This window comes from Otolemur garnettii, unplaced genomic scaffold (assembly GCF_000181295.1).
Source record: "Otolemur garnettii isolate 467f Iridium unplaced genomic scaffold, OtoGar3 scaffold00037, whole genome shotgun sequence".
Lineage (NCBI taxonomy): Eukaryota > Metazoa > Chordata > Mammalia > Primates > Galagidae > Otolemur > Otolemur garnettii.
The window spans coordinates 15,073,217-15,086,593 of record NW_003852432.1 but is presented as its reverse complement, the minus strand read 5'-3'; the positions used below and the strand labels follow the sequence as shown (position 1 = coordinate 15,086,593).

Genomic DNA, 13,377 nt, shown 5'->3' with positions numbered 1-13,377 from the left:
TCAGCATACCCTCCCCATTGCTCATCACCCGTGGTTACCTCACTCAGTTCGAAGGCGGGGGCCCGCCAATGCAGGGGAGGGGTCAGGAGAAGGGAAGCGAGTGGGCAGAAAAACCTGCTGGGAGGAGCGGAGCACAAGTGGGGAGGCGCCTGGAGCCTCCACCGCCCCAGGTCTACTACGCTCTCCAGAAGCCAGCGCGGCGACTGAGGCTCGCTTCTGGGGCGCGGATGGAGGGTTGCGGCATGGGATTTGTAGTCAAGGTCTCTGCACCGCCCGGAGGCGGACTCTGGTGGGGAGATCTGCAGGGATTGGCTGGTTAGCGCTAAAGCCCCGCCCACATATGGTGACGACAGCGGCGGTCTGGCTACTTAAGGCGTCGTGGCCTCGCCCGCCCCGCCTTAGCTCCCGCGCTAAAGAGAAACATGTATCGTTTCCGATCACAGCTCTTCACGGGGATTTCTGCTACCGCCACTGCCCACTCTTATCCTCGCCGCTTCTCGCCTCTGTTGTTAACCGAAGACTCGCCTCTTAGCCGGCCGCCGCACAGACGCACAAGTAAAAAGTGCAGCTCCATCGGCTGATCCTCGCTAAGCTCCGATTTAGGCGGCACCGGGCGTCCCACGATGCCGAAGAATAAGAAGCGGAACACTCCCCACCGCGGTGGCAGTGGTGGCGGCGACGGCTCAGGGGCAGCAGCAGCGGCGGCGGCAGCGACAGCAGGTAAGGGGTATCCCCAGCGCCGGCGTCCCGGTTGCCGGCGGGCCGGCTGATCTCCAAGTCTCATGGTGGGAGTTGTAGTTCTTCTCGCCGGCACATGCCTGCGTCCCCGGGGTACGTAGTTTGGGATTAAACTACAGTTCCCAGCGTGCCCTGGGCTCTGTCCTCGCGCGATTTGGGTCTGGCATGCGAACCGGACTCTGGAGCACCGGCCTTGAGGGCAGGGAGGAGTGGGTCCTTGGGCATAAGAGTGCCGGGATAGGGGATGATCGGGAGCCATCCTCAGAGGCTGCTGCGACCTCTCCTGAGCTCTCCCTGGCGAAGGGTGGGAGTTGTGTCCGTGCTGACCCTGGCCGCCTCTGATGCCCCCATTCCAACATGGAGTTCTCAGCAATGCCAAACGTCCGGCAGCTTTGGACTGGCCCTTCCGTCACGCGGCCTGGGTTTCGCGTGATGGGTCCCGGGTGACGCACAGGCGTCCGGATGGCTTCTCTGCTGCCTTTTATCGCGTCTCGTGTGTCCACCCGGCCGGCGGAGGCGTAGGACGCCGAGGCCCCCTGCCCCACCCTAAGCTCTGCTCCTTGCTCTAACTGGCACCTGCAGAAGCTACGCAATCCCTGCCCCACTGCGACCAGCCGAGGCGACCTCCCACTCTCCGGGGGAGAAGACGTGTTCTCCTTTGTGCTGATACTATGTGTTCTTTGTAGCGAGTCCGGGATAGGCAGGGTGATGAGGAGCTCGGGTTGCAATTGGCTAAAAGTTTAGGGGGGTTGTGTACATGTTTCAAAGTTGAGGTTTTTCCGGGATAGGTAGGCGCTTAACTCGATTTATGGTTCTTTACTTACCATGTAGTTAGGGAAAAAAAAACTAATCGGAACGTCCTTCTGTGACAGATCACACAAAACTAACGAGTAGTAAACAAACTGGGTAGAGTCGTCTCATTTAGTAGTAGTTTGTTGTTGAGAAAATAAATATTGGAATATCCTCAAACGTTACCATCTCAGAGCTATTAAGCCATTAAATGTTTGTTGACACAGTTGCGACTCTTTGCCCCTCAGAATAATATGCCTTTGTTTAATAGATAGATAAATATATCACTTATCTTGTTAAAGATTGGAAACTGGCATTTAAAAAGCTTTCCTGTAGCACTTAGGGCAACATGAAAACTCATGATCATGTATTAAACTTTTACTAATTAATCATAGTAATAGATTATTATAAAAGCAGCTTTCCCCTTTTTTTTATATAATTCTTTATTTTGAACGCTATGTTCCTGAAACTCATTCTTCATCAAGATGTAAATATGTAGTTTGTTGTGGCATCCAGTGCTCTGTGGATTGAGGATACTTCTTACCTCTGTTGGGTCTTATCCTCTCCTAGAGTAAACATTAGAATTCTGTCTAGAAGACGCCTATTTTATTCTTTAAGTTTGCCTTTTGTTGATGAAGTGGAAATAATGGAGAAGCAGCCAACTGCAGTCATTTTAAAGATGCTACCCATGTTAGTAAGGGCCTGTTTAAACCACACAGGACTTGATTTATTCCCTTTTGGAGCCTCAGAGCAAGCCTTCTTCCTTGTCCTTTACCTGAGCAGGCCTCTGGTGGCTGTGTAGGGTTGCCTTTCCCGTTTTGCCTACAGGCTCATTTGTGACCTTTAATTGGCCTTACTACTGCTGCCTTTTAACTTATTTTTGGTAGAAAAAGTATTTCAACACTCAATTTTAGCATATGCAAGCATTTAAATACTGAATGTTTTTGTATATATAAGCAAATGGGAAAGAATTATTTAATTAGTTTATAAACTATACATGCTTTTGACACCTTTGGAAATTGATACTAGAATGTGTTAACTGCAGTGGCCTGTACCTGGAACCGGGGGAAGTTATGTGGGTTAGATTTACTTTTTATAACTTTAACTTGGTCCCATGTGAATGTTTTACTTATTCAATAAATAATGAATAAATAGTAGTAAGTAGAAGAGATGGAAAATTGTCACAGACTTTTGCTTACTTAAAAGCCACTTACCTTACTGGTGTTTTTAAATGACATCTAGAAGAAACGGAATTCAAGTGAGGTCTCCACTATATAACCAAAGAGATAACCAACTTCTCTTTCTCACCTTGATAGGTTTTTTCACTAAAATTATTTATTTTTTAAGTTAAAGGAGAGTTCTAGAAAGCTAATAAAATTTACCTCTTATAGAAATGTGCGTGCCTATGTCATAGTACTGAATTTGAAGAGAGCATTTTTAGCAAAGAATTAAACGTTTTTAGTAAGCCTTATAGAAATGAGGACGTTATGTGTCTAGAGTGCCATCTCTTTAATGGTACTTAGGATCACTACTGGGTAGGTAGGTTAGACCTGGTTATCAGACATTCCTATAGAGTTTTTCTTTCCTTTTTCTTTTTTTTTTTTTTAAACCTGTTTGCCTTGAATCTTGGAAAGAAATTATTAAGACTGATAAAGGGAAAGGAGCAGAGTAAGAGCTATGTAGGAATATATTCAACCTCTTAGAAATAGGTTGAATAGGAAAAATAAAAAATGTGAAATGATTTGTGGAAAAAAGTTGGCAAGATTAATTAGATGACACTTAGCTACTTGTCATGACTTCAAATCATAAATTCTGAAATAAAGTATGATGTCATAGATCTTTGTTTATTCCTTTCTAAGCACTCTAAGATTTTTGGATTTTAGCTTCATCACTTAATCTTTATGCTTTACTACTTTGGCATTAAGCAATCAAATTTGAAGGCCATGTGTCTGCTCTATTAACTTAAACATTTGCTAAGTTCTGTTTTGATTAAAAAAAAAGAAAAAGGACAAGCCCCATTAAAAGAAAAAAAAAAAAAACATTAACAGGCTTAAACTTGGAGGATTTAAAAAAACTTAAGATAGTAAATGACTTTTTTGAAAGTAAGGGACCCAGTGATACCATGTATTTGGTGCAATCTTTGATTTTATGGATAAGGAAAATTGGGCTCAGAGTCATCAATCAGGTGACTCAAGGTCAGTTTTGGTGTAATTCATGGCTGGGCAATCCTTTCATTAATACAAAATCTGTAAGTGACTATGCATTTCTTAAGTTTAATGAAGTTGAGAGAAAGATTTCTAGTTTCAGAAAAGTTTTTTTTTTTTTTTTTGTAACAGCATTAGTATTTTTAAACTCTTAGATATCTAGGAAGCTTTATAATTTATCTGACAGGCTTTTGTACTGTGTCAAATACCAAAACTTATGTCCCAGCTACTCTTCTTAACTCCTTAAGTACCCTTAGCATAAGATATGTATAACCTAAAAACCCATCCCCAGTTTCTATTTGCTAAGCCAAGTCATTCTCACTGGAAAATATATTTATGTTACTCGTATAATGATGGCATAATTATTTCTGGATCTGTTTTCATCATCATTATTTGAAGTCATGGCTCAGAAGTAATTTCTTCATCTCATCAGTTTTTGTATCATCAGAACTGTTAGATGATTGGTCTTTTTCTAAAGTTGATGTATATTGTAAATCATTGGTGTGCTGAAATAGGTATTAGGTGAATTGACTTACTGGAGGACTATTTAAGTATTGTCTTTTGTGATATGTCAGCAGTCACTGCATTATGAATGAGATATGGTTCTGTAGGTTTATTCTTCAGTTGAGTTTGTCTGTGAGGTTGAACAGGTACATTTACCCTATTAACCAGCAATAGCCTCCTTAAAAAAGTCCCATGTTTATAACTTGTGGTCTGCTTGTAGTTTTTTTTTTTTTTTTTCTTTGAGACAGTCTCATTTTGTTACCCTTGGTAGAGTGCTATGACATCACAGCTCACAGCAACCTCAAACTTCTGGGCTTAAGTGATTCTCTTGCCTCAGCCTCCCAAGTAGCTGGGACTACAGGCGCCCACCACAATACCTGGCTGTTTTTTTGTTGTAGTCGGCATTGTTGTTTAGCAGGCCCTGGCCTGGTATCAAACCCATCAGCCCCAGTGTGTGTGGCCAGCACCATAACCACTGAGCTACCGGTGCTGTACCCAGTTACCTCTTTTAAAAAAATAGGTAGGTGTCTTTATTGTTGGATTTCACTTAGGTAAATTAAAAAGTTCCCAAGTTAAATAATTTGAATATATGGCAACAAACTCACCTGCCTCTTTCATTTTTTACTTAATAGGTGGCCAGCATCGAAATGTTCAACCTTTTAGTGATGAAGATGCATCGATTGAAACAATGAGCCATTGCAGTGGTTACAGTGATCCTTCCAGTTTTGCTGAAGACGGTATGAGTTAAATTTAAATTTGAAACTTTAGATGAAAAGATATTGTAGATGGAGGAATTCTTATAGCTAAGGTATACTGTTACGTGTTCCCATAACTTAAATTATAGTGGTTGGTTTATATTATTTCTTAGGACCAGAAGTCCTGGATGAGGAAGGAACTCAAGAAGACTTAGAGTACAAGTTGAAGGGATTGATTGACCTAACCCTGGATAAGAGGTAGGAAATCCTGGAAATGCTCCATTATGGGTGATTCTAATCAGCTACATTCTCTGATATACCAGTTCTATAATACAGCAATATAGTTTTTCTAAAGCTTGATTTGTTTACTTTGGGTGATTTACTCTTTTCTTGTTTCTTTTAACTTTTAATGTGGCTAAATAGCATGTTACTGGATTTAGATCTACTCAGATTAGTCATTGTTCTAGCATAATGACACATCTGTATTTGATTATGATAGAAATGGATTTGTTGAATTAAAAGTTACTCTTCAACTAGAAATGACCACTAAATTTTACCTTAAGCTGCTTCTTCATTAGTTTTGTTATAGACGTGAAAAAAATGTCAAAAGCTAAATTGTTTTCTTTCTTGGTCATAGCTCTAGAACTAACTAAAGCGAATGGATTTGAAAAGCCCAAAAGATGCAAACGTTAATTCTAGACTTTTGTAGTGTTAAAAAAAAGTATGAGTTTACTTAAATATATAATATAGGAGAACATGTACATTGAAACTATAAAATGCTATGTAGTCATTTAAACTTGTGGCTATTGAATTAATAAACAGAAAAAGGCTGTGAAAGTGTTTTGTACAGTGAGTTGCAGATGAAAATTGTATTTTTGAAAAATGGTTAGAGCTTGATGATAATTAGATTTTAAAAATCTATAGGTAGAAAAAGCTTAGAAGGAAATTAAATTAGATATTACAGTGTCGTTGATTGTATACGCCAACTGCATCTTCTTTCTCTTACATTGTGTTTTTAATAGTGCAAAGACAAGGCAGGCAGCTCTTGAAGGTATTAAAAATGCATTGGCCTCAAAAATGCTTTATGAATTTATTCTGGAAAGAAGAATGACTTTAACTGATAGCATTGAACGCTGCTTGAAAAAAGGTAATGCGCTTATTTTTGAGTCACAGACACAGAAATAATTCCTTACTCTTTTTACAGAGTTAATGTAATTAACTTTGGCAAAGTGGTTAATTGGTTAATGACATTGGTTATTAACATTGGTTAATGTAACATTGGTTAATGACACTACTTTTATGATTTTCTAATAGGGAATGCATCATGCTTGTAACTGGAAATGAAACTTGTTAGAAACTTTGTAAAGTAGCTTAAAACTAGGAAGGATGGGGATTGATTGTTATCCTTTGTTGTATCAGGGAAGGTGATTGCTTTCCTCTTGTTATATGAGAAAGGATTGAAAGCATTTGTCAGATATCAACAAAAACTTTTATTAAAAAAGCCATCCTATTTCATTTTTCAAAAATTGAAAAACCAGCCTAACACAGTGGTTCTCAACCTACCTAATGCCTCAGCCCTTTAATATGGTTCTTTTGGGTCGTGACCCACAGGTTGAGAACTGCTGATGTAACACATTTTTCCTTGCGCTTGTTTAAAACATTGATAGTATCTGTAGATAACATCATTTTCAGGATCTAGCCCTTGGAATATTTGAATTCTAGAACTTATGTAATAGAAATTCTGGAATTCATATTGTTATAATGATAGAACTTTTAAGAATAAAGGGAAAATTTAAAGATAGTATAACCACCTTGGTCTAGTGTTATTAGACTTTGAATTTCAGGAATCATCAACATTAAAAAGATTTGTGTCTGCCAGAGTAGTTCTTTGGCCAGGTCAGAACATTATGAAAATAATTATATGCTACTCTCATTATTTTAGTAATGAAATAGTTCTAGCACCAAAAATATAAAAAACACATGTATTTCTTTAAATTGAATGTACCTAGCTTTATGTCCTTACTTTTCTCATTTTGGCTGAGGGTGAAAATTTTGCCATGAATGAAACCTGTGCTCAAATCTAGTTCATTTTTCTTAGGCAAGGCCTTGGAAAAACGAGCTGGGCCTAAGCTTACATTAACTTGTTAGCAGTATAGTTGATAGCAGAACCAACTTCTAAAGATACCACAGTGGCTTTGTTAAAGATGTTTTACATTGAAACTGGTGTCCTTAATAGTGGTTAGACCTTTAGAAATTCTATTCTAGTCTGCATATTTTATAAATTTAAAATTTGTCAGGTAATAATTTAAGTTTAATATTTGCCCAAACCCTTTGGTGTGTACAGTTGTCCAGAGTTAATTTACATTTACTTTCATATGAATCTATTTTATATGGTTTTAAAGAACTGTTTATTTTTAATTCCTTATTTACATAAAAAAATGTTTTGGGAGAAGCTCTGCTGGTTTACTTCATGGCTTATGTACATCTGAAATGCTCAGGAGGGTTAGTTAATTGAAGGGTTACTTGAGCTCTATCTATGTGAGTACATTAGGAGTTGGAAGACAGAAATTGGCTCAGAACATTACTTAGTTGAATTATGTTACTCCCTTAAGATAGATATTAATCCCCATTTTACAGCTGAGTTAAGCTGTTTAGAGAATCAAAGTAATAGATTGGTGGTGGTTTGGGTAGTAAGTGGCATCTAGGATATGAATGAGAGGCCTGTCTCTAAAGTTTGAGCTCTTTAACCTAAGTTTACAACTTATGTCTAAGCCTGGAGCATAACAATTGGCTTTCAAAAATGATGGTAGGTGCTGTTATGTAATTGAACACGTTTGGGAAATTGCTGTCTTAATGAAGCAGTCCACTGGAGAGACTTTGTCACAGACAAGCGTCTTGTCTTCTGTAGGTAAGAGTGACGAACAGCGTGCAGCTGCAGCATTAGCATCTGTTCTTTGTATTCAGCTGGGCCCTGGGATTGAGAGCGAAGAGGTTTTAAAAACTCTTGGACCAGTCTTAAAGAAAATTATTTGTGATGGGACAGCTAATATTCAGACTAGACAAACCGTAAGTATAAGACTTTTGAATTATGAGTTTGTTTAGTCATGAGACCCAGACATTCTGATGAATAATACTAGGAATACAGATTTGTTTTCTTTTTTTTGCATTTTTTGAAATAACAAGTTTTTATTAGTATTTTATTCTTATATCTTTTAGTTTTTGTGAGTAGACGTAATATGATAGTTGTTTTCTTAAATTTCTCTAGATTTAAAGAGTATCCCATGCATAGCAAATTTTTATATCTTTGAAATTAATAGTTATGCTATTAAATTTTATATTGAGTTATTCAGGATGATTGTAGAATAATTTTGATTGGACCTTAATGATCTGGATACTTAATGTTTATTGGATGGTTTTTTTATTCTAAGAAGCGTTACAATCTTTTCTTGGAGGGTGGGTACTATTGTAGCCAGTAGTCTGTATGAAAAGATGATTGCTATCATCTTGGATAGGTTTGGATAGATGTAGAAAACTCTGAAACTCTGACTTGTGAAATACTCACCTAGTTTTGGGTTTTGAGAAAGCTTTCATTTACTAATTGTTAGATACTTAACCACTTGTGACACTTGACTGTAGATTTTGAGTTTTTTGGGTTCTTTTGTTTTGGGTGTGCTAGTAAGTGATTTAAATGATCACATGAACTTGTTTTGCTATATCACAGAAACATCTGAGGTGGTCTCAGTGGATGGAAAATAATACATGAATCTTAAGTTGTTTTTAACAAGTGAACCAGTTTATGTTTGAAACATTTTAATATTTTTAATATTGATTATTCAAATTAGCTTCTTTAGTATTAAGTTAACTGACATTATTAATCAGTTAATCAGTCAATCCCTAAAATCTTGGTAGCTCTGTAAAAGTTTATTTCTTCTGTCACCACCCAATGTAAGTTGGCTGGAATTCCAGGCCTCCATCCTATGGCTCTGCCCACCTCCAGTTCCTTCCTCATGGCATGTAAGGTAGCTAGGTGACAGGCTCAGGGCAGAGCAGATCATGTCTGGAGCCAGGTCTGTGGTTTACCAACTATATGGAAGCTGGGAATAGTCTAGCTGTTTGTCCTGGAGGGAAAGAAATAGGAGTCGGGCAACTTCATAGTGATGTCTGTGTCCTCCTGTAGTTAATAATCTTAAAATACTTAATTAACTTTGGTTATTTATCTTTTTGTTTTTCCCCCTTTTGGGGTGGATTTGTGCAACTTTTAAATAATACAGAACTATAGGTGTGTTCTGGAAATCTTAGAAAACACTGTAATGGGTAGATATTTGGAGAGGTCGCTTAATTTTCATTGCATGTGAATTTGTTATGGTCATTTATTTAAAGGCATTTTCTTCTTCACTTCTGACATGTTTTGATTTTTTTTCCTTTAAATGTGAGAAAATCACATTAGGAAATAGAATCCATATTAAATATAGGCAGTAATTTTTAATCTGCCATTTCTCTAAGAGGCATCAAAAGGAGAGATGTAGCCTTGCTTTAGCTGCTTACTGAGGAGAAAGGATTATGGATTAAAATTTCTTTTTTTTTTTTTTTAAAGGTATAGAGTCTTACTTTTGCCCAGGTTGGAGTGTCATGGTCTCAGGCTAGCTCACAGTAATCTCAAACTCCTGGGCTCAAGTGATCCTCTTGCCTCAGCCTTTGAGTAGTTATGACTACAGGCACCTATCACCATGCCTGGCTAATTTTTCTATTTTTAGTAGAGACAGGGTCTTGCTTTGCTTTGGCTGGTCTCAAACTCTTAAGTTCAAAGGACCTTCCTGCCTTGGCCTCCCAGAGTGCTAAGATCACAGGTGTGAGCCACTGTGCCTGGCCTTGAAAATTTCTTTTACTGCTTATGCTACTTTTTAATTTTAACAATGTCCAATTTCTCTCGGGGTAAAATGTTGCAAATGAAATAGTGGAATCAAGCAGATTTAATATTGCAAGTGTCCTGATAGTACCTAGAGAAAAACTAGCTGAAACCTGGGCCTACCAAAGGTGACTTTAAAAACTTAAAGCGTTAGTGCTACTTGGAACATGAGGAATAACAAGATATAGAGAAGGGGGAAATGGAGAGTACTAACATCTCAGGTTACAAATCTGTTTTCACACAGGTTAATTTGTTAAAGGAAATGTTCTGAGAATTAATGGCTCCAGTTTATGTTTGTGTTACAGACAGATTGTGTATGAGTATTGTGTCTGAGTTTGTTTTGTTAGGTCGGCTTTACCTTTGTAATCTTATATTGTGCTCACTCTTCCAACAAAAGGCAATTAAAGAATTCCCACCCTTTTTACAGCATACTCCAAAGTGAGTGAAGTCCGAATTAATGAGCTGCTGCTTTAGGTGGGAAGTTTGAGGACAATTATTTAAATTTTCTGTGCTTTCTGCTTTTGTGTGCTTAATTCTTGGAAGCAAATTTCATGTGGAAATTTTTATAGTGGACTCTTCATAAAAGCAAAAGGAATATAAATGGTTTAAAAGCTTAAAAACTAATGACAATCTTAATATGTCTTAAAGGTTTTTAGTGGAGTAGGCTTTATCTCAAATGTCTAAGCTTTGTCTCTGTCTTTGAACTATAGTTGAAGTTTGAAATAATGCACTAGGCACCTGTATTAGTAAGGAAAGGAAACAGTGAAGAGATAGTTCATCCTTTCAAAATGCTTTACTCATGTGGAGTAAGAAAAATAATGTAATTCTGACTATGGAGCTAGGATGGTTTTAGAAATTATGTAATTCATTTGTGCATACATACTATCCTCTTTAATTTTATGCATTAATTAAAGAAGACCCAAGATAGCAGAGCTGGGGCTGAAACCCACTTCCTTTGACTCTTAAACTAATACTGTTTCTTTCATATACTACGCTTGGCACCTAATATGGTCATGTGGTTGAGAAAATTTTCACACTGAATTATAAAAGCAGGAAGATACAGAATTAATAAGAAAATTATAGTCATTAATGTCTATGTATTTTTTGGGTCTTTTTAGTGTGCAACTTGCTTTGGTGTTTGCTGTTTTATTGCCACAGATGACATTACTGTAAGTAGAAAACTTTTGACTCCAGCTGTTTGCTGTTAACTTCTAATTTAAGATGGTTATCTTACTTCATATTCTTATGCTTTAGGAGCTATATTCAACTTTGGAATGTTTAGAAAATATATTCACCAAGTCCTATCTCAAAGAGAAAGACGCTAGTGTTATTTGCAGCACCCCTAATACAGTGCTTCATATCAGCTCGCTTTTGGCATGGACGCTGTTACTGACCATATGCCCCATCAATGAAGTGAAGAAAAAGCTTGAGATGTATGTATTTTTCTTTCATATTCTATGAAAGGAACATTTAGTTGACATAATTGGTTGCATTCGCCCAGTACTGTCTGTCTTCTAGGCACTTCCATAAACTTCCAAGCCTCCTCTCTTGTGATGATGTGAACATGAGAATAGCTGCTGGCGAATCTTTGGCACTTCTTTTTGAATTGGCCAGGGGAATGGAGAGTGTAAGTATTTAATTGGCAAAGGATAAAGTTTGTGTTCCAGGTACCATTATTCCATCATTACCTTTGCAATTAAGAATTGGATAATAACTTTGGAGCATGGCCAACTTGAGAACCTGGTGATTGATTTCCCTGCTTCTTGGCAGGGCAGTGGTGGTATAACACTTTCAAGAGCATAAACCGGTAGGGGTTGGTAGAACAGTATTTGAGTTTAGTTCATTAGACTTAATTTGTACTTTGTATAGAACTGAAGTTTAGAGATGTTTTACTACTCATGAAGAAAGTTGCATCTAGTATAATATGTATGGAACTGCATGGATTTAGGTGATTCAGGCATGTGGTGCTTTGTGGTAATTATCAGAGAAATGAATAAAATATGAAGTCAGCATAGTTTTGGGATGAGATGAGTTTAGTCTATTATTTACCTTCTCTAAGCCAAAGATGGAAACAGACATTGCCCTTTACTCACGATGTATTACCTCTGCTTGGCTCCCGAAGGTACTCAAGTTTGTGACAGTTCAGTCAGCAAATCCAGTTTGCTTGGTAGTTTCAGGTTTAGCGCTGGAAGTCTTGTGTTCCAGGGAGGCCTTTTATCTCAGGCAAACTGGGACATTTGGTGATTCTAGTTTGTGATCTCTATTCTAAGATTGCTAAAAGAAAGAAATGGCTCAGGTTTTACCATTGGAAGGGAAAATTTGTTCTTAGGTAAGTGATTTAAATAGTGTGCTGATATTTAGAATTGAGGAGAAGATTTTACTGCCTTCACTGAATCCATAGGCATTTACTGTCTTGATAACAATAAATACAAGAAGGATCTAGTAAGAAAACGCAAATATATGGGAAATGGATAATTAAATAGGAGATATTAATGGATAACTAAATAGGAGATGTTATTGCTAACCTTGAGTTAATTGCTAGATGCTTTTTGTTTCAGTTTGTTTATTTTTGAGACAAAGTCTCACTCTGTTGTCCTGGCTAGAATGCAGTGATGCAGTCTAGCTCACTGCAACCTGGATCCAACTCCTGGGCTGGAGTGATCCTCCTGCTTCAGCCTTTTAAGTAGCTGGGACTTACACATGAGTGCCACTAGGCTCAGCTAATTTTTCTATTGTTTGTATAGACAGGTCTGGCTCTTTCTCAGGTTTGTCTTGAACTCCTGACTTCAAGCGATCCTCCCACCTGGGTCTCCTAGAGTATTAAGATTAGAGTTGTGAGCCACTGCTCCTGACCTCTGGATGTTTTTAATCTAAGGAGAAAGACTATATTTCCCAAATGAAAAATTTCCTGTAATTAAATAAGTTATTTAAAAGTGAATAATTCTAAGTAGGATTAATACTGTATCTGGGTTGCCTGCCATATTTAGTCATTTGCATTTCATTCTAGGCCTGTGTTTAAAAAATGTTTATTCTTAAAATTAATGTGTGTGAAAATTTATATGTCTGTGTCCAATGTGCTTTGTTTGAAGTATAGCAGGTAGAAATGAGAAGTACTGTATTTTGCCATGGATCGTGTCCTCCCATATATGATGGAGTGGGAGGTGGGCATCGGTGCCCCCATGCCCACCCCAACTTTCAGGAAAAAAATCTTTTAATTCAAATTTTTGTTTATATTTAGGTATGCTTTTTTTTTTTTTTGCATTATAAAGGAATTTTAGTGCTTTTTTTTTTAACATTATGGTGCAAGAAATTTTATGATAGTAAAATTTATGATATTTACACATCATAGAAGGCCAAGAGCTCCTTGTCACTGTCAATATCAGAAGTATCACCTTCTTCAGTTCTATATGACTAGTGTCTTCTGAAGAGTCACTGCTCAATCCTGGTAAAATACATCATCCTCAGTTTCATCCCTAGCATTGCTGATGCCCTATTTTTAAAACTATTTCACAGCCACATCTTTCTTTTTTTTTTTTTTTTT

At 37.7% G+C, this 13,377-nt stretch overlaps 1 protein-coding gene across 2 annotated transcripts in view; it reads left to right on the top strand.

Annotated features, from left to right (window-relative positions):
• The first annotated feature begins 363 nt into the window (after window positions 1-363).
• Window positions 364-13,377, top strand: part of IFRD1 (interferon related developmental regulator 1) — a 24,895-nt gene continuing 11,881 nt past the window's right edge. The window contains exons 1-8 of one of the 2 annotated variants that reach the window (XM_003789808.3): window positions 364-720; window positions 4,868-4,972; window positions 5,104-5,188; window positions 5,953-6,077; window positions 7,839-7,996; window positions 10,955-11,005; window positions 11,091-11,269; window positions 11,355-11,463. In XM_003789808.3, coding sequence (XP_003789856.1) covers window positions 624-720; window positions 4,868-4,972; window positions 5,104-5,188; window positions 5,953-6,077; window positions 7,839-7,996; window positions 10,955-11,005; window positions 11,091-11,269; window positions 11,355-11,463 — 909 coding nt within the window. In that variant the 5' untranslated portion in view covers window positions 364-623. Of the gene's footprint in view, window positions 721-4,729; window positions 4,756-4,867; window positions 4,973-5,103; window positions 5,189-5,952; window positions 6,078-7,838; window positions 7,997-10,954; window positions 11,006-11,090; window positions 11,270-11,354; window positions 11,464-13,377 lie in introns of those variants that run through there. The other variant, XM_012805167.2, reaches the window with a different exon arrangement.